Genomic DNA, 21,463 nt, shown 5'->3' with positions numbered 1-21,463 from the left:
TCTGTTGTTGTTGTGAATTTCCATCACTAGGTGGAGCTGTAATCAAGGAAAGTGCGTTTTGGCTTATAACTCCACATACTTTGTCGCACATTCAAAAACCTTATATCCACACATTCAGTGAATCGTGCTGAATCTCCTGATATAGGCCACGCCCATATCCGCCCGGTTTTTTCCGCTCCCTCGCGAAATGTCGCAAACCTACTTTTTCTAACTCCTCCCAGGCAATTTCACCAGTTTCCACGAAACCTTGCACACAACATCTGTGGACCCTCCTGACAAAAAGTTATTAAAAGAATTTTGATATTCCAAAGAATACTCAACTTATTAAATAACAACTTCCTGCAGATTTAGCTCAAAACAGGAAGTGTTGCATATCTCCACATTGGTTCGTCCCAATGACATGAAACTCAGTATGCTACTTCCTCACGAGCCCCTAAGGCTCTGTGCAAAATCTTGGCAGACGACCACTAGGTGGCGCTCTTTCAATTGAAGTATTTTATATCTCCACATCTGTTGGTCGGATTAACACAAAACTTGGTACACTCATTGCCAATGCCCTTCTGAGTGTAGCTGAAAAAGGTGTTACAGATCTGCCACTAGGTGGCGCTCTGGTGGCAGTTTCATTTTATATTTGGCACTGTGACCACACCATAACACTTATGGATATGAAATTCATTGGGGTGGTATAGACTGGCCCCTGTAACTCACACACCAAAAATGACCAGCAGGTGGCGCTATTATCAACACAAAACCGTTTTTGGCTGATAACTCCCACATAACATGGTGCACATTGTTAAACCTTATATCTACGTGTTCCCTGCATTCAGCTGAATTGTGTGATGTAGGCCACGCCCACTTTCACGGTACATTTCCATTTGCAAATTCCGGAATGTCTCAAACCTACTTTTTCAAACTCCTCCCACCCAATTTCTCCCATTTGCACCAAACTTTGCACACAGCATCTGTCGACCCTCCTGACAAAAAGTTATTAAAATAATTGTGATAGTCCAAATAATGGCCAAAATATGAAACAACAATTTCCTGCACATTGTGCTCAGACAGACAATCTTCCATATCTTGATGAAATACAGTCCCATTAACACTAACGTTTTTAAAATTGTGTTCCATGGCCCCATAAGGTTTGTGAAAAATTTGGTACAAATCTACCTATAGGGGGCGCTTTTATTGCTGAATAAAGAAATAACAGTTTGACTGCCTTGACTTTTGATTCCTCAATGGAAGTTGTTGCATGAACAAGCCCCGACAGCAGCATGTAGCGGCAGCAGCACGCCGCAACAGCACCATGCCCCGACGCACGTGGACTGTGAGGGCCCGTTCATCGCTGCTTGCAGCTTTAATTTTATTACTTGTTTTGTGACTTGTCTTATGACCTAAATAAGGAATCCACAGACACTGAAGGTAAACATCCTCCTCTCTGTAGGAAGGCTTGAATCAGCATCTGTTATAGTGATAACACACCCAGAGTGAGAGAGAGAGAGATAAATACCATGATTCCCTCCTTAGAAAGTCAGTCTTCACTTTGTAACTGACCTGCGTGTTGCTCTGTGAATGCTCCTCTTGTACAAGATTAAAACCCTTTTTTGAATTTTGAGCTGTCTCCGATCTCCTTCCTCCAGTTCTAAATTAACGCAGAATTATTTTAACAGAGTCGAGTAATGGATCAGATGATTGATGTTATGTCAGGAAATGTTGAAAAACGTTGATCAGTGTTAACCAAAGACCTAGTCCAGTTTTGTCCACAAACCAAAGATATTCAGTCTCCAATTTTCTGTTTCTCTTCATCAGGCTAATTACACTGCATGAATCTGGGTAACATACAGAACTATCTGTACAGTAGCTCTGTTGTCCAACTTGAAATGCATCTGTTTCAAGCTAATGTATCCATAGAATAATGTGAGATACTGAGCTTGTCAACAAACACTGCATCCGAGCATTTGTCTTTTATTGGCTTTAAATTTGGTAGATCAGGGTATAACAAATATAAGCATGGCTGCATAAAAGTGTTTATGGATCCTGGTGCACATCGAGTACACAAAACAGCACACAAAAACAGAGACATGATAATGTAGACATCTCACTCAACCATTTCTCTTTTAGTCCTGCAGATTTGTGGTCAACATGAATTCAGTCTCATTCTGAACTTCAGGTTTCTCCTCGTCTCTTAATGGTACTGAGTTGGATGTCGGTTTTTGGGTTTTCACTTTAAATACGTCCCACCTCTCAGGAATCAGTCCTTTATTGAAGAGCAGTGAAGCCAGATAGGAGAACATCAAAGTGGCAACAAGGTTGGACAACATGCAGATTGTCCTCACAGGAGAGCGCTGGACATATACACCATCCTCAAGGGTGCAACCTGGGAAGTGGAGAATGACTGGCAACCCTATCGATGGCTCACCGCTCAGCACTCTCAACAGCACTGCAACCAAGAAGCCCATGATGGAGCCGTAGCCATTGGAGATGTTACAGAAGAGGACGCAGACGAGTTGAGGGAACATGATGGTGTAGGTTATATCTGAGCCCAGGATCCAGAAAACTATGATGCTGTTCTGTAAGAAGGTGAGCGATGTGCCAGCCAAGCCCACCAACACCACGGTGGCACGGATCACCCACTGGAGCTCTCGATCTGATGCCTGCAGGGGAGAAAAAAACATTGAAGCAAAAACAGAAAAGAAATAACCATGATTCTGTTCTTCTCCTCTGGTCTCCTCTGACCTTGGTCCTCAGGATGTTCTTATAGATGTTGGATGTGAAGATGGAGGCAGATGACAATAAAGCAGAGTCCGTAGATGACATCACTGCAGCAGCTATTGCTCCAATACCGATGATGGAGATGTAGTTTGGGGTGAGGTACTGCAGAGCAATGGGCAGAACCTGACTGGCCTCACCACGCTCGTATGGGGACGGGGATCCGTACGTGGTCATGTTCCAATCTGATGCCAAAAAAGTTAAGATGTGACATAAATTACTATGGTCTCACTATTTTTTTATGTTTAATTCTATTGCTGTACCTGTTGATGCCGCGACTGCTCCAATCAAAATCGGCGGGACTCCAAGTATGAAGATGAGGGGAGCTGCGATAAAGCAGGTGATCCTGGCTGTGGCTGACGAAGAAGCTGACAGGATCCTCTGGTGGAAGCTTTGATATCCCAGGTTACCCAGCGACTTATACATAAAACAAACAAAACCTCTCTTTCTATATATTCACTTGTTGTTACAAGTTAGCTATGCTAACTGACATTGCTAGGAGCACTACTGGGGAGCATTGGTGTTTGCACCGCTATCACAGGAGAAGGTTGGACTTGGACTTGAATTTATGTAGAAACGAAGAGACCAAAGTGGACATTGATGGAGGAAGCTGAGAAAAGAAAAAGAGAGAGTGACCAAGCAAGAGGATGAACTAGAGTAAGTCTCAGACTGGCTTTTAGTCGCTGGCGAGAGCGTTGCGAAATAAAAGGCTGCAAGACAGACACCGAGCTGGACTTGTTGCTGTTGAATAGTAAATCATATTAGCTCGCTTGCCAAGTTACATGTCTTTCGTTGTTCAACTTGCTTGATGTTTGGCTGTGTTAGCAAAGTTGTCAAAATTTTTTATCATAAGCCAAGCCCATTAAGACAGGGGTTAACCGGTAGTATGTCATAGCCAGGTGTTGTTGTCTCTGGTTCAGGTTACGTTGGCTTGGTGCAGAGAGGCAAACAGCAAATCGGATGAAGCGTGCACTTCAGCTGCATTCACATAAAATCCAGAGGGTTGTGCAGAGGTGTGGCTGTGTTTATTTGATTATTAGATGGTAATAATTGGTAAAAAAAAAAAAAATAGGTGATCAGAAATCGGAAAACAACTTTTTATTGATCTGACTCGCTATCTTCTATTTTCAAGTAAGGACAACTCGAGCTAAACATGTTTTTATGCTTTGACTCATCGATATGAATATTAACCAAGAAGTACAAGTTTTTACACGTTGCATGGCGAACCACTGCCTAATTCTCCACTAGTCATCAGTGACTGCATGTATAAAAAACAAGCAACATTACAAACTTACTGAATGTAGTCCTTACCAATAATAAGAAATTATCAATCCACCTCCATGCTCTGTCTCCATCCACTGAACCAATCCAGGGGGCCTGGTAGGTGAAGTTGAAAGCGGTCTTGGTGATGTCAGCTGAATGTGGGTTCATCAGGATGAAGGGGACACATAACCACTGCAGAAAAGACAATGAAGACGATGAACTGCTGACATAAAGGTTTTGAAAAGTGCATATTTACTGGATTAGGTAAAGTAGTGTGACAGTTTAGGTCAGGTTAGATGCTTGGCAGGATACCAGGGAGTCACCATGAGCTTTTTATAAGATCTGATCTGTCCTTCATAAAAATTACTTTCCTGTGCAGATAAACTCAACAACAACACTGGTTTATACAAGCTTCAAGATGTTTAAGTGTTAAGTGAGGAACTCACCAAACTAATGAATATGAGGGTCAGCTGTATGACGTCTGTGTAGGCCACAGAGTAGAGGCCTCCCATCAGCGTGTAGAAGATGGCTACAGCAGCAGAGATCCAAATACACAGAGTGTAGGGCAGATCCAGGATCACACTCATAGTTGCACCTATGAAATCACACCGACACATGTACAAATTTAATACATTGAACACTATTCAGACTAATTCCTTATTTTTTTTAAATATCCACTGTTCATATCCGGATTATTAAATCTTCAGTTCAGTTAAAAACAGATTATGGTCATAGCTGATTATTGCTGACCTGTTAAAGTTATTGTTCTACTCAACTTTTCTTGTTGTATTGTAATGTATTGTCATATTTTATGATTAGGTTTCAGTGTGTAAAACTGGGATGTAAAATACTACTGTAAAAATACAAGTTTTTCAAGTTAACAAGTTGATAAATTCAACAGCTGTCGAGTCTCCCCTCACAGTAAACCAATCGACAGGTGACAGGAGGTTCACAGCAGAACAAATTGTTCTTATCCTGTCATGACATGAAGATACTAAAAAGTGCTTTAGCATGTCACCAGGTAACTTTCCTGGAGAGATTACTCAGTCCCGAATACAAGATGCTTGTTTCTTTCCTGAGAATACACCGGTGCATAGCAAGACTGCATGTGACAGGCACGCCCCTATTAACACCTTCTAGCAAACGAATAACAAGTTGATGGTAATTATATATAATTATCACGTTGCTAAAGATGAACAATGAGAGAAGGTACAGAATGTATTATGGCAAATGGAAAAATAATGTGAGAAAACCTGAATCAGTGTCACTTACCTAAACCAATAAGAGTTCCTGTAACCCAGAATATGTCAGATATCAGCAGCGCCACAGACAGAACTCCACTTATCAGATTTCCATACTTGATCTGGAAGGGGTCCATCATCGTCACGTATTTTTTGTCTCTCATTCTCTTGGCGAAGAAGAGCCCACCTTTATCGAATCACACAAAGGGAGACAGATCTGTGGCACTGCATGTAGCCCTGCATTTTGCCACATTAGCTTTGCACTCCAGCAACATATTTTTATGTACATTTGTTAGTAAATAGAGCCGAAGTGACGCCCTTTCTGTTTGAGTTGTGCCATGAGCTACACATATGATGTTTGTCAATATCAAAGATGACTTCAGGAAAGTCGCAGTTCGTTAAACTATCATCTAGTTCTGTGTGAAACCGCTCATCACCAGTAGTCTTTTTAATCAGTCTTATACTTCACTAGTTTTTTAACAAACTGCGACTTTCTTGAGTTGGAAAATGATCTTTTAAATTCACGGTACAATTCAAGCAGGATCAAAATGTTATTTGTGTCTCCATACGAGGGAAACTGGAAGGGGTGTGACTTCAGCTCTCTATAAATTAGTATAAGTGTCTGAAGAAGAAGGAGCCGTCTTCCTGAATATTCCTATACCACCCAAAACATGGCTGCTTTTTGTTTTTGTTTTGTTACCTCTCGTTCTTCGTCTTTGAGGTTCATTAGGCAAAGAACTGGTTTTGTTTCTGGTTCACCACCTGTGATGGAAATTCTGTAGAGCTGGTGACCCGATGTCTTAAGAAGCAGCGTTTATTGACAGACTTGATCAAGGGGAACAATAACGACCAGTACAGAGTGAGCTTGGTCAAACCTTATGCTTTACTGTATCTTTTTGGGTTGACGCACATGCATTCTGTGCACAGACAAAACAATCAGTCTAATCTGAGAGGTGCTGCTTTAGTAAAAAGTCTATTGTGTCTCCGGACTGATAGCCTTCACTCTCAACCTTGGTTTCCACAGAAATGGGTCTGGACACAGAGCAGAAGAAGGTCACTAAATGAGAAGGGAAATTCCTTCACACCACCTCTTCTTCTTCTACTGCTCTGTTTATTACAGACATGCATAATGTAACCTATACCAAAAACTTCTGACAAAACTATGCTTTGCTTAGCCTTATTTATTCTGCTCGGGTACATCTAATACCAAATCTAGGATAACAATCTACGAATTACAAAATAAATCACATTATTAAAGTTTCGTTTAGAAAAATTATGATATTCAGTATAATAATTAGAGAAAAACTAAACAAAAAACAAAAAACTGTCCTACCAACAATGAAAGACGTAGAAGCTGTCACTGGAATGACAGCCCAGGTCAGTCCCATGGTTGGAGTGTACACCATCTCTGTCAGACCAACGATGAAGCCCCCTCCAACAAATGTAGCTGTAGGAAACATGCGTAAGCAACATCAGCAAACACACACCTCCACGTACATACTGTAAACATATCCCAAAGAAAGAAATAAAGGAAAAAGTACATCTGATGAGAGCACTGTTCTGTTCGGTGCGTTACAGATTGATAATTGAAAGAAACATTGAAAGGATGTTTTGAACGCACAGGTGAGAGTCTGCTTTTGAGAACTTGACGTATAAAAAACTGTGTGAAAAAGGGTGCCGCAATGTGCCTCATTGTGACAACATCTTTAATTTAAAAAATAAGGATGTTACCTGAAACTACTGCCTCCATCACACACTCACCTGTCATGGTGAAGACTCCCACCGCAAGGCTGATCCCTCTGTTGCCCAGCAGACTGACCTCTGTCTGGTCTGCCTGGCTGCTCTTCTTCACCCGCTTGGACTTCATGGAGGCCCAGATGCCGGTCCCCAGCACCAGCAGGTAGAAGAACACCATCATCACCACTCCTGGGACGTTCAGGCTCATTGTGTGACTGTCTGCGGATCCCTCGTTAGAAAAAACAAACAGATATCAATCAATTACATTTGTTCATTCATTAACTGCGATTTAATTGTGATAAAAATGGAACTACCAATAAAATTACAATTGGTTTCGACTGGAAACAGGCAGACAGGTACGTCAGTAGAGAGACAGGTAACCCCTCCAATCTTTTCATGATGTCTATCGATGGAGGTATGCGTGTACGTGTCATACATTGGCATCTGCCAGAGCCTATTTTTTGATACCGCCTGGGAGGCACATTTGGGGGTTAAAAACAGCCTACTGGCAAAGTCCATGTACTGTACAACAATTCACTTATGTTATTTCTTTTTTATATAGATTTTCAAAATCTTCATCTTCAAATAACGTTATAATGCTCTGTCAAATAAGGTAAGTGCAGAAATGAATGTAACACATTTACACATTTTGTACTTTTACTCCACTACATTTAAGTGATAACTATAGTTACTAGTATGTTGCGGTTCAATTCACAGCCATTTTTATTCAAGAAGTTTTAAGCTGTTATAAATCAGTCATTGAATCAATTTACATACTTTTAGCTTTTTATTGTATTCAAATATACGATCTGGGGCATTTACTCTGGGTGAAATTGTATCAAACCACAAATACACAAAGATTCTAGGCAGTGACCAATTTGGTGCCCTAGGCAAGAGTTTAGCCGGCATCGCAGTCAATTTCACAATCAATTTTCATACACTCACACAGAAACTGCACGTATGTATTCAAGACTGTATTTCTTTAAGTCAAAAATATCACAACAAATAAAAACTGAAGAAAGAAACAAGTGATAAATTAAAAATACAATGTAAATACGGCATTGCACAAAGAATATTCTATTTACATACAAAATAAAAACATGCTGTGTCACTGCTGTGCTGAGGTAGAGGGGACAGGAGCACCTGATGCTGAGTCACTGGGGGTGGTGAATGATGAAATATTTCAAAAGTGCATCGGAAGAGAGAAGTATATGTGACCACTGGATGTTACATTTTAATAAAAAAACAGATGCTTCGTGTGTGCTATACATCAGACTAATAAAGACTAATAATGAAAATACGATGAGATTCATTCAACTTCATGAACTATCTTCATTGTGCAAAAAGCAGTAAAGTGCAGTGAAATTAATATATATATATATATAGCCTATGAATGATATGGGAAAGTTAAGGTATGGAGTATTAACAGTAACACACTTTAACTGCACTTTAACACTGATGTAAACTTTAACAAACATAAACTGTGACACAATAAACCAAAGGCTTACAACTACTCTATTACTTATAAAGGGGATGGAAAACAAAGAGCATTTTAACTGACATACACGCAGAGAAAACACAGTGAACAGGTTAAAATAACACCTGAACAGGCCTGACGTTAACTTTCCAAATGTCCCTGATGAATTTAAGGTGGAGTAACATTGACTTATTTACTGATTATTAAACAATGCTACAATCGTCTGAAGTCAGCTAGCAAGTTAATTCTGCTCCAACAAGGTAACTACGATCATTAAACTATTAATTTAATCTAACGTTACTGTACCTCTTTCTTTTTCACGTTTTTCTTTCTCTTCCTTTCCTTGTTTTTACTTTCCTGGGCGCCGGATGGTTTGTCTTTTTGGACATTGTGGTTCCGCTACTGTATCAATAAATCTCTCTTGGTCTTTGGGTCACGGTCCGGTCAGATCCAGCCCAGCTCGCCTCTCGACCCCGCCCCCCTCCCTCCCTCACAGAGGGCAGGTACAGTGCAACGAGCCAGGAACCCAGAAAAAAGGCCTCTCCATTATTTAATAGGCTTTGCTATGAAGTTATGTTGCTGTGGGCTTATATAATATTTTGAAATAATAGTAGTAATAGCACTGGTAAAAAAAAGAGTTATTTATTTATTTATTTTATTTTGTTTTTATTTTTTCTGGTGTGGTTGACGGCGCCCTCAGCATTCCTCTGATTCTGGGGGGGGAAGCAGAACTCTGCGGAGCTGCTCGGTTCGGTGTGAACGCTGCAGGCCGTTTAGAGCAAGCCTTACTGCGGCTCTTTTGAAGGCCTTATCAGTTGGCTGCAGCTGTCCTGAAACACATGTCTGCTGTACCAGAGTGAGATTAATGTTGCAAACAGCTAGCAGCCTAAGATCAACAGCAACTTCAACTTTAATGTGAATCGTTTTGTTACTTGGCTGTTAACTGTGACTGTAAATGAAAAAACAAAACAAAAAAACAAAAACAAAACAAAAACAACATAATCAACATCAGTGTATAGACTTACCTTCTCTGCTCTGCTGGACTGACAGTGAGGAGTAAACTCAGCTAACAGGTCCAACTCTCTGTCCGTCCTCTCTCTCTGTCTGTCTGTCTGTCACATCTCAACTCAAAGCCTCTTCCTGAAGACAGGGCCTGGCACAACTGGCATACTTGTTAAGAGTGAAATGAGAGACCGCCCGCCCTGTCATTTAATCCACATAAAACCATTCCTAAACTGGTTGCGAGAATAATTATGTTTGCAGTTTTGGTGTTGTGGGAATTAAAAGAGTTTTGAATTCAGAAATAAATGTATGGTAGAGAAAACATCAGGATGTGAGAGCAGGGTTGATTCCCCTTCACCTAAGGTGTGGGGGTTTGTTAGTGTTAGAACAGGTCAGGAAGTCATATGAGAGACAGGCTGGTAGATGGGATGACAGTTTCTGTCCAATGAAACATCAGAGGGTCACTGCCCTGGCTGTAGTCCATTCTAACATTTACTTATTATTTATTTATTAGGGTTATCTAGAACACTGTTAAACTAAGTTTCTCTGGCTTTTGACTCTAAACCCATTGCTGCAAGGAATGCTGGGGAAACGCCTCCCACCTATTACCCAACTGAGTCTCAATGTAACACAACAGGTTTGCTGAGAGTGACCCGACGCTCAGAAGAAAGCCTGTATCTCCTGTATCGAAGTTCTTTTTGTTTCCTAGCGGGGCTGCTGATGGGGCGTGATGATTGATGTTATGTCAGGAAATGCTGAAAAATGTTGATCAGTGTTAACCAAAGCCCGAGTCCAGTTTTGTCCACAAACCAAAGACATTCAGTCTCCAATTTTCTGTTTCTCCTCATCAGGCTAATTACACTGCATGAATCTGGGCAACATACATAACTATCTGTACAATAGCACTGTTGTCCAACTTGAAATGCATCTGTTTCAAGCTAATGTATCCATAGAATAATGTGAAACACTGAGCTTACAAACACTGCATCCGAGCATTTTCTTTTATTGGCTTTAGATTTGGGAGATCAGGGTCTAACAAATACAATAAGCATGGCTGCATAAAAGTGTTGGATCCTGGTGCACATCAAGTACAGCACACAAAAACAGAGACATGATAATGTAGCTCCCCACAAGACATCTCACTCAACCATTTCTCTTTTAGTCCTGCAGATTTGTGGTCAACATGAATTCAGTCTCATTCTGAACTTCAGGTTTCTCCTCGTCTCTTAATGGTACCGAGTTGGATGTCGGTTTTTGGGTTTTCACTTTAAATGCGTCCCACCTCTCAGGAATCAGTCCTTTATTGAAGAGCAGTGAAGCCAGGTAGGAGAACATCAAAGTGGCAACAAGGTTGGACAACATGCAGATTGTCCTCACAGGAGAGCGCTGGACATATACACCATCCTCAAGGGTGCAACCTGGGAAGTGGAGAATGACTGGCAACCCTATCAATGGCTCACCGCTCAGCACTCTCAACAGCACTGCGACCAACAAGCCCATGATGGAGCCGTAGCCATTGGAGATGTTACAGAAGAGGACGCAGACGAGTTGAGGGAACATGATGGTGTAGGTTATATCTGAGCCCAGGATCCAGAAAACTATGATGCTGTTCTCTAAGAAGGTGAGCGATGTGCCAACCAAGCCCACCAACACCACGGTGGCACGGATCACCCACTGGAGCTCTCGATCTGATGCCTGCAGGGGAGAAAAAAGACCTTGAAGCAAAACAGAAAATAAATAACCATGATTCTGTTCTTCTCCTCTGGTCTCCTCTTACCTTGGTCCTCAGGATGTTCTTATAGATGTTGGATGTGAAGATGGAGGCGGATGACAATAAAGCAGAGTCTGTAGATGACATCACGGCAGCAGCTACTGCTCCAATACCGATGATGGAGATGTAGTTAGGTGTGAAGTGCTGCAGAGCAATGGGCAGAACCTGACTGGCCTCACCACGCTCGTATGGGGACGGGGATCCGTACGTGGTCATGTTCCAATCTGATGGCAAAAATGTAAAACTGTGAGATGAATAATGTGGTCTCACTAGTTTTTCTTTTTAATTCTATCGCTGTACCTGTTGATGCCGCGACGGCTCCAATCAGGACAGATGGGACTCCAAGTATGAGGACGAGGGGAGCTGCAATAAAGCAGGTGATCCTGGCTGTGGATGACGAAGAAGCTGACAGGATCCTCTGGTGTAAGGCCTGATATCCCAGATTACCTAGAGACTGGAAAGGAAGAGAAAGGATGTTCTGTTTGGTTCTTTTAGAAAACATGTTTCTTTGAGTCTGTTAATATTATTAACGTAAAACAAATTGTCATTACATTGAAAAAAATGCATTATTTGTGATTAAAATAATGATTGTTGGTAATGTGCTGTATGAGCAACCCCCACAGATCTATCATGTTACTGCTTTCAGTCAGCCACATTACAGTGAGAAAATGCACAACCAAAATGGCGGATCAAGTGGCCTACGGGGAGCATGAAAATAAAATGGGTCCAAAAAAGTGACCCTGATGCACCCCACAAAACCAGTTGAGAGCAACCACTGCTGCTCTCTCTTGGTGCTGAGCCAACTTTGAACAGTATTTTTGGTACGACTGTGTCAATGCATGAATGCTATACCATTATATCCTCCCGCTGAATGTGTGATTAACCAGAAGTACAGGTTTTTCCACGTCACATGGCAACCTACTGCAGATTCCTTGACTAGTCCTCAGTGTCTGCACGTATACAAACCAAGCAACATTACAAACTTACTGAGTGTAGTCCTTACCAATATTAGGAAATTATCAATCCACCTCCACGCTCTGTCTCCATCCACTGAACCAACCCAGGGGGCCTGGTAGGTGAAGTTGAAAGCGGTCTTGGTGATGTCAGCTGAATGGGGGTTCATCAGGAGGAAGGGGACACATAACCACTGCAGAAAAGACAATGAGCCACTGACATACACATTTTGAAATGTACATATTCGCTGGATATTTCTCCGCTGTGGAAGAAATTAATTTCGATATGAGTGAAGAACTCACCAAACTAATGAATATGAGGGTCAGCTGTATGACGTCTGTGTAGGCCACAGAGTAGAGGCCTCCCATCAGCGTGTAGAAGATGGCTACAGCAGCAGAGATCCAAATACAAAGAGTGTAGGGCAGATCCAGGATCACACTCATAGTTGCACCTATGAGGTCACACCGACACATGTACAAATTTCATACATCTAACAATATTCAGACTAATTCCTTATTCTTTCTAAATATCCACTGTGCATATCCGGATTGTTAAATCTTCAGTTCAGTTAAAAACAGATTATAGTCATAGTTGATTATTGCTGACCTGTTAAGTTATTGTTCTACTCAACCTTTCTTGTTGTATTGTAACGTATTGTTATATTTTAAGTTTCAGTGTGTAAAACTGGGATGTAAAATATTACTAAGTTTTTCAGGCTAACAAGTTGATAAATTCAACAGCTGTCGAGTCTCCCCTCACAGTAAACCTATGGACAGGTGACAGGAGGTTCACAGCAGAACAAATTGTTCTTATCCTGTCATGAAATGAAGATACTAAAAAATCCTCTAGCATGTCACCAGGTAATTTTGCTGGAAAGATTATTCAGTCCTGAATACAAGATGCTTGTTTCTTTCCTGAGAATACACCGGTGCAATCAGTAAACATAAAAATTGGGACTATTAGAGAAAACCCATCAGTGTCACTTACCTAAACCACTAAGAGTTCCCGTAACCCAGATTATGTCAGATATCAGCAGCGCCATAGACAGAACTCCACTTATCAGATTTCCATACTTGATCTGGAAGGGGTCCATCATCGTCACGTATTTTTTGTCTCTCATTCTCTTGGCGAAGAAGAGCCCACCTTAATAATTGAATCAGACAAAGGGAGACAGATCTGTGTCACTGCATGTATCATAAAGTATCATATGTATGTATTGCCACAGAGCTTATTTTCTGCAGTAATCTGAATTCCAACTAAAAAATCTCTTGGTTTTTCGTGGAGTGAACAGGGACGCTGCTAACTTCCAGCTTAGCCTAAAAAAAATATGTCATCCCTATTAAGCAGCATGATAGCAGTAGCTGCGTTAATGTAGTTGTTGTTATTTCACAGACCACACACAGACACTAATATTGATATTGATATGTTGATATTTTGTCCAGCTGTGACATCACATTGACTGAGACTGAAAAATTGTTATATACAATATCTTACCAGCCACAAAAGACAGAGCGCTTCCTAATGGCATAACAGCCCAGGTCAGTCCCATGGTTGGATTGTACACAACCTCTGTCACACCAACGAGGAAGCTCCCTCCAACCCATGTAGCTGTAGGAAGCATGCATATGCACGTGAGTAAACAACCACACACACGCTTTTTCGTTTGTTTTCTTTCCTTCAGTGTGTTATAGGTTCTTGTGCAAACTACGTCACCAAGTCACACATTTTCAATGTCTCGCAGCTAGTTTGGAAAGTAAGAAATCAGTAAACACAGCTGCTCTGTTGTTGTTCACAGTCCTGGGTCTGGCATGTGTGAGCTGAGCAATCAGAGGAGACAGGAGGAGGGGTCTTGAGGAGATAGAGGGGGAATATAGTTCAACGTCAAAGCCCTGCCAGATGGCTCTCTCAAAAAAAGTCCTCCCCCTCGCCAAAGGCAGACCACGCTGTATAGTTTGCAATGGAGACGCCTGGACAACTCTTCATGCGATAAACTTTCAACAGCGATAGCTAAATGGGTGGCTGATTAACATTATTAAGGTAACCTTTACAAGTGTAAAGTTGGACACTACATTGTGTTAGTATTACTAAGGAATGTTACATTCAGGTCAGTATGCCCATCTGTTGTTGCTTGTTGGGCTTGAGTTTACCATGTTATGCTTTGATGTTATTCTGGAGAATATTCTGGAAAGTATTTGTCGTTGTTTTGGATTGTTGCAATAATAATAAACATATATTTGCATAAAGCAAGCATATATGTCCACTCTATCCCTTTAAGGTACATTTAGAACAGATAAAATATGTGCCATCAATTTGCAATTAATCGTGAGTTAACTATGGACAATCATGCAATTAATAGCGATAACATATTTAAATTGAATGACAGCCCTAGTTTTAACTACCTCCATCACACACTCACCTGTCATGGTGAAGACTCCCACCGCAAGGCTGATCCCTCTGTTGCCCAGCAGACTGACCTCTGTCTGGTCTGCCTGGCTGCTCTTCCTCAACCGCCTGGACTTCATGGAGGCCCAGATGCCGGTGCCAAGCACCAGCAGGTAGAAGAACACCATCGATATCAGTCCTGGGACGTTCAGGCTCATCGTGCACTGACTGAATGACTGTCTGTCTGCATTTATTGCATGTTAAAACAAGCAGGACCAGATTTCAGTGAGGAGAGAAAAACAAACAACAAACATCAGGAGTCAATCTAGTAATTAAACCTTTTTTACATTTATTTATTTGAATTTAATTGTGATCAATCAATCAATCATTTAGACATTAATTGTATAGCACCTTTCATTCAACAAAGGCAACATAAAGTGCTCCACACAATAGATACAGTAAAAAACATGAAGGTATAATTTATATATAAAAAAACAAAAAAAACAGACAAAACACTAATTGATAATTGACACCACAAGTCTACACAAAACCTGACAACCCATGCCACCCCAGCGCAACCTGACAGTGCCCCAAAGAGTTTTGCATGAGGCCACAGGACACCAGGACCCTCCAGTCCCCAACTGCCCCAACAAATGGCCACCAGGGCGTCAGCCAGGCGACCGTCAAAGATCTTAGGGTTCACCAAGACGCCCTAAAACCCACGCACAACCCCCCAAAGATTCAACCACTCACCCAAACCACCGAGCCTGTGTCATTAGTTGCAATGAGAAAGACAGAAATGTATGTGGGTGTGCTGGACTGACTGTGAGGAGTAAACTCATCTGACAGGTCTGTCTGTCACATCGTATCTCATTGGCTGATCGCGGCTGGCCCACTGGTTAAGTGTGAACTGATGGACCACCCCACCTATCATTTAATCCCAATAAAACCATTCCTAAAATAGTTGTGAGAAAAATTATATTTGCAGTTTTGGTGTTGTGGGAATTAAAAATGTTTTGAGTACAGAAATCAATGTATGGTAGAGAACATTTCTACGGAGCCCTGGAGGTGACATGGATGTGTGTTTATTTTTAACTCTACTAGTAAGTCACACGCACGAGATCCATATACTGTAGATGAACGCATCTATATGAAATGGACTAAAAGAGCAGTCATGCCCTTATGAAAAATAAGTTTATTCAAGTGTGCTATTGGTATACTTCTTTTAATCTTAAAATAAGAAAGTATACATTCAGTATACTTTTTATGTACTCGTCAGAGATATACTTAACAAAATTATACTCATGTATACTTGGCTTATACTGACAAGTATACAGAAAAGTCTAAGTATATTTGGCCTATACTTGTACGTAACCTTTTAATCGAGATATGCATAAGAAAAGTCATTAAGTATTCTTGCCTTATATAGAAAGTTTAAGTATACTTGGCTTGTAGTTGTGCTTACTCTTATGATAGAGTAGCCTGTGAAATACTTTTGCACGCATATTGGCTTCTTTGAGGTATCACTCCAGCATGTTTTACATACTATCTTTGTTACGCTGTGTTTGACAAGGTGAGGACCCAAAAGCAGACAACACACAGGAGGCAGGGAATGGGGAACCAAAAGTGATACAAAATACAAAACAAACCAAGAAATCCAGAATAAACCAAGAATGAGTCACAAAGACCAAAAAACAAAGTAGCAACTAAAACTTAAATAAAAAGCAAAAGTTCAAATCAAACAAGAAACAAGAAACCAAAATCAGAACATACCCAAACAGGAGACACAAGGAAACACTGGGGAAGAAATCCTGGGAGGCAAGACCCGACAAACTGACAAAGACATGAGGGAGAAGAAAGACTGTATACACAGACACACTTTCGAGGGGATCAGGAATAGGTGGAGTGAGAGGGAAGAACACACAGGAGGAACTGAAAAGCAAGAAGACACATGAAGGTTAAATTTCAAACTCAAACAGAAAACACAAGAACAAGACACTGAATCATGACAATCTTATAACTTACATGTTGAAGTTTATAGTGACAAATCAGCTTTGGGGTAGAATAGCTTAGAGCACATATACACAAGTGGGACTGAAACTGATCTTATAGGTAAACAGTGTTATTAACCCACACAGAAACAGATAAACGTCTGCCTGATTTTAATGACTTTGAATTCTTTCAAGGTGTGAGAGTATTGTAAAAGACTTGATTCATACTGGCTTCTATTATAAGCCATTACCAGAATATGAATACATGTATATTTAAATCTCATCACAAAACATCAAGTCTCTCATGTCATCACGAACGGAGCAAGTCTCTTTATGTAATACATAAATCATTGGCTACAACACGACTCATGACCGCTCTTTTAGTCCATTTCATATAGATGGGATGACAGTTTCTGTCCAATAAAACATCTGAGGGTCACTGCCCTGGCTGTAGTCCATTCTAACATTTACAAAGAACAACAACACTAGATACTGCACAACACGTTAGATTAGGGTTATCTAGAACACTGTTAAACTAAGTTTCTCTGGCTTTCGGTCCTAAGCCCATTGCTGCAAGGCATGCTGGGGAAAATCCACCTATTCCCCAACTGACTCTCAATGTAACATAACGAATGTTTGCTGAGAGTGACCCGAGGCTCAGAATAAAACCTGTATCTCCTGTTCTTTTTGTTTGTTTTTTATAACTGTGACTCTGTGTGCACCAGACAATAAACTACAATTTTAAAATATGTGCAATGAACATTTTTAGAGCACTACTCCAGCAAACTGACAGCATATTATAAAACTTTGGTATGAAGCTTTAGACAGGTAGGATCAGTGAATAATTATCTGTCACTCAGGATGTGACTGGTCACACTGATGGAACCTAATTCCTACCAGGGCTGCACCTAACGATTGTCGTAGTTGTCTGTTAATCTGTTAAGTATTGAGTCGAGTAATGGGTCTTGATGTTAAAATGTCAGGAAATGTTGAAAAATGTTGATCAGTGTTAACCAAAGACCTAGTCCAGTTTTGTCCACAAACCAAAGATATTCAGTCTCCAATTTTCTGTTTCTCTTCATCAGGCTAATAACGCAGCCTGAATCTGGGTAACATACAGAACTATCTGTACAGTAGCTCTGTTGTCCAACTTGAAATGGCATCTATTTCAAGCTAATGTATCCATAGAATAATGTGAGATATTGAGCTTGTCAACAAACACTGCATCTGAGCATTTGTCTTTTATTGGCTTTAGATTTGGGAGATCAGGGTCTAACAAATACAATAAGCATGGCTGCATAAAAGTGTTGGATCCTGGTGCACATCGAGTACAGCACACAAAAACAGAGACATGATAATGTAGACATCTCACTCAACCATTTCTCTTTTAGTCCTGCAGATTTGTGGTCAACATGAATTCAGTCTCATTCTGAACTTCAGGTTTCTCCTCGTCTCTTAATGGTACTGAGTTGGATGTCGGTTTTTGGGTTTTCACTTTAAATGCGTCCCATCTCTCAGGAATCAGTCCTTTATTGAAGAGCAGTGAAGCCAGGTAGGAGAACATCAAAGTGGCAACAAGGTTGGACAACATGCAGATTGTCCTCACAGGAGAGCGCTGGACATATACACCATCCTCAAGGGTGCAACCTGGGAAGTGGAGAATGACTGGCAACCCTATCAATGGCTCACCGCTCAGCACTCTCAACAGCACTGCGACCAACAAGCCCATGATGGAGCCGTAGCCATTGGAGATGTTACAGAAGAGGACGCAGACGAGTTGAGGGAACATGATGGTGTAGGTTATATCCGAGCCCAGGATCCAGAAAACTATGATGCTGTTCTCTAAGAAGGTGAGCGATGTGCCAGCCAAGCCCACCAACACCACGGTGGCACGGATCACCCACTGGAGCTCTCGATCTGATGCCTGCAGGGGAGAAAAAAGACCTTGAAGCAAAACAGAAAATAAATAACCATGATTCTGTTCTTCTCCTCTGGTCTCCTCTTACCTTGGTCCTCAGGATGTTCTTATAGATGTTGGATGTGAAGATGGAGGCGGATGACAATAAAGCAGAGTCCGTAGATGACATCACGGCAGCAGCTACTGCTCCAATACCGATGATGGAGATGTAGTTAGGTGTGAAGTGCTGCAGAGCAATGGGCAGAACCTGACTGGCCTCACCACGCTCGTATGGGGACGGGGATCCGTACGTGGTCATGTTCCAATCTGATGGCAAAAATGTAAAACTGTGAGATGAATAATGTGGTCTCACTAGTTTTTCTTTTTAATTCTATCGCTGTACCTGTTGATGCCGCGACGGCTCCAATCAGGACAGATGGGACTCCAAGTATGAGGACGAGGGGAGCTGCAATAAAGCAGGTGATCCTGGCTGTGGATGACGAAGAAGCTGACAGGATCCTCTGGTGTAAGGCCTGATATCCCAGATTACCTAGAGACTGGAAAGGAAGAGAAAGGATGTTCTGTTTGGTTCTTTTAGAAAACATGTTTCTTTGAGTCTGTTAATATTATTAACGTAAAACAAATTGTCATTACATTGAAAAAAATGCATTATTTGTGATTAAAATAATGATTGTTGGTAATGTGCTGTATGAGCAACCCCCACAGATCTATCATGTTACTGCTTTCAGTCAGCCACATTACAGTGAGAAAATGCACAACCAAAATGGCGGATCAAGTGGCCTACGGGGAGCATGAAAATAAAATGGGTCCAAAAAAGTGACCCTGATGCACCCCACAAAACCAGTTGAGAGCAACCACTGCTGCTCTCTCTTGGTGCTGAGCCAACTTTGAACAGTATTTTTGGTACGACTGTGTCAATGCATGAATGCTATACCATTATATCCTCCCGCTGAATGTGTGATTAACCAGAAGTACAGGTTTTTCCACGTCACATGGCAACCTACTGCAGATTCCTTGACTAGTCCTCAGTGTCTGCACGTATACAAACCAAGCAACATTACAAACTTACTGAGTGTAGTCCTTACCAATATTAGGAAATTATCAATCCACCTCCACGCTCTGTCTCCATCCACTGAACCAACCCAGGGGGCCTGGTAGGTGAAGTTGAAAGCGGTCTTGGTGATGTCAGCTGAATGGGGGTTCATCAGGAGGAAGGGGACACATAACCACTGCAGAAAAGACAATGAGCCACTGACATACACATTTTGAAATGTACATATTCGCTGGATATTTCTCCGCTGTGGAAGAAATTAATTTCGATATGAGTGAAGAACTCACCAAACTAATGAATATGAGGGTCAGCTGTATGACGTCTGTGTAGGCCACAGAGTAGAGGCCTCCCATCAGCGTGTAGAAGATGGCTACAGCAGCAGAGATCCAAATACAAAGAGTGTAGGGCAGATCCAGGATCACACTCATAGTTGCACCTATGAGGTCACACCGACACATGTACAAATTTCATACATCTAACAATATTCAGACTAATTCCTTATTCTTTCTAAATATCCACTGTGCATATCCGGATTGTTAAATCTTCAGTTCAGTTAAAAACAGATTATAGTCATAGTTGATTATTGCTGACCTGTTAAGTTATTGTTCTACTCAACCTTTCTTGTTGTATTGTAACGTATTGTTATATTTTAAGTTTCAGTGTGTAAAACTGGGATGTAAAATATTACTAAGTTTTTCAGGCTAACAAGTTGATAAATTCAACAGCTGTCGAGTCTCCCCTCACAGTAAACCTATGGACAGGTGACAGGAGGTTCACAGCAGAACAAATTGTTCTTATCCTGTCATGAAATGAAGATACTAAAAAATCCTCTAGCATGTCACCAGGTAATTTTGCTGGAAAGATTATTCAGTCCTGAATACAAGATGCTTGTTTCTTTCCTGAGAATACACCGGTGCAATCAGTAAACATAAAAATTGGGACTATTAGAGAAAACCCATCAGTGTCACTTACCTAAACCACTAAGAGTTCCCGTAACCCAGATTATGTCAGATATCAGCAGCGCCATAGACAGAACTCCACTTATCAGATTTCCATACTTGATCTGGAAGGGGTCCATCATCGTCACGTATTTTTTGTCTCTCATTCTCTTGGCGAAGAAGAGCCCACCTTAATAATTGAATCAGACAAAGGGAGACAGATCTGTGTCACTGCATGTATCATAAAGTATCATATGTATGTATTGCCACAGAGCTTATTTTCTGCAGTAATCTGAATTCCAACTAAAAAATCTCTTGGTTTTTCGTGGAGTGAACAGGGACGCTGCTAACTTCCAGCTTAGCCTAAAAAAAATATGTCATCCCTATTAAGCAGCATGATAGCAGTAGCTGCGTTAATGTAGTTGTTGTTATTTCACAGACCACACACAGACACTAATATTGATATTGATATGTTGATATTTTGTCCAGCTGTGACATCACATTGACTGAGACTGAAAAATTGTTATATACAATATCTTACCAGCCACAAAAGACAGAGCGCTTCCTAATGGCATAACAGCCCAGGTCAGTCCCATGGTTGGATTGTACACAACCTCTGTCACACCAACGAGGAAGCTCCCTCCAACCCATGTAGCTGTAGGAAGCATGCATATGCACGTGAGTAAACAACCACACACACGCTTTTTCGTTTGTTTTCTTTCCTTCAGTGTGTTATAGGTTCTTGTGCAAACTACGTCACCAAGTCACACATTTTCAATGTCTCGCAGCTAGTTTGGAAAGTAAGAAATCAGTAAACACAGCTGCTCTGTTGTTGTTCACAGTCCTGGGTCTGGCATGTGTGAGCTGAGCAATCAGAGGAGACAGGAGGAGGGGTCTTGAGGAGATAGAGGGGGAATATAGTTCAACGTCAAAGCCCTGCCAGATGGCTCTCTCAAAAAAAGTCCTCCCCCT

The 21,463-nt window shown here is 41.2% G+C and overlaps 3 protein-coding genes across 7 annotated transcripts; all 3 read right to left on the bottom strand.

The window, feature by feature from the left end:
- Positions 1–1,923: 1,923 nt before the first annotated feature.
- LOC311257205 (high-affinity choline transporter 1-like) lies at positions 1,924–9,611 on the bottom strand. 5 transcript variants are annotated; one of them, XM_084352695.1, is made up of 10 exons: positions 8,791–8,991; positions 8,097–8,164; positions 7,032–7,226; positions 6,604–6,717; positions 5,302–5,457; positions 4,476–4,624; positions 4,078–4,221; positions 3,030–3,183; positions 2,734–2,951; positions 1,924–2,651 (listed from the first exon to the last, which is right to left on the bottom strand). In XM_084352695.1, exons 2-10 carry the CDS (start codon positions 8,107–8,109, stop codon positions 2,115–2,117), a joined length of 1,680 nt encoding a protein of 559 aa, XP_084208821.1. In that variant the 5' UTR covers positions 8,110–8,164; positions 8,791–8,991; the 3' UTR covers positions 1,924–2,114. The 5 variants fall into 5 exon arrangements, with proteins under 5 accessions (XP_084208821.1, XP_084208823.1, XP_084208825.1 ...); XM_084352697.1 differs by lacking the exons at positions 8,097–8,164; positions 8,791–8,991 and adding an exon at positions 9,510–9,611 and having other exon boundaries at positions 7,032–7,236; XM_084352699.1 differs by lacking the exons at positions 8,097–8,164; positions 8,791–8,991 and adding an exon at positions 9,510–9,611.
- Positions 9,612–10,453: 842 nt separating this feature from the next.
- On the bottom strand, positions 10,454–14,821 carry LOC311257207 (high-affinity choline transporter 1-like). Its single transcript, XM_084352702.1, has 8 exons — positions 14,628–14,821; positions 13,706–13,819; positions 13,199–13,354; positions 12,514–12,662; positions 12,261–12,404; positions 11,558–11,711; positions 11,264–11,481; positions 10,454–11,181 (listed from the first exon to the last, which is right to left on the bottom strand). The coding sequence occupies exons 1-8, from the start codon at positions 14,809–14,811 to the stop codon at positions 10,645–10,647; spliced, it is 1,656 nt and encodes a 551-aa protein (XP_084208828.1). The 5' UTR covers positions 14,812–14,821; the 3' UTR covers positions 10,454–10,644.
- A 3,107-nt stretch (positions 14,822–17,928) lies between these two features.
- LOC311257065 (high-affinity choline transporter 1-like) lies at positions 17,929–21,163 on the bottom strand. The gene is made up of 7 exons (XM_084352513.1): positions 21,033–21,163; positions 20,526–20,681; positions 19,841–19,989; positions 19,588–19,731; positions 18,885–19,038; positions 18,591–18,808; positions 17,929–18,508 (listed from the first exon to the last, which is right to left on the bottom strand). Exons 1-7 carry the CDS (start codon positions 21,157–21,159, stop codon positions 17,972–17,974), a joined length of 1,485 nt encoding a protein of 494 aa, XP_084208639.1. The 5' UTR covers positions 21,160–21,163; the 3' UTR covers positions 17,929–17,971.
- Positions 21,164–21,463: the final 300 nt, after the last annotated feature.

Source organism: Pagrus pagrus, assembly GCF_965226575.1.
Source record: "Pagrus pagrus genome assembly, chromosome: 5".
Classification (NCBI taxonomy): domain Eukaryota; kingdom Metazoa; phylum Chordata; class Actinopteri; order Spariformes; family Sparidae; genus Pagrus; species Pagrus pagrus.
This window is presented reverse-complemented; position numbering and strand designations above follow the sequence as displayed.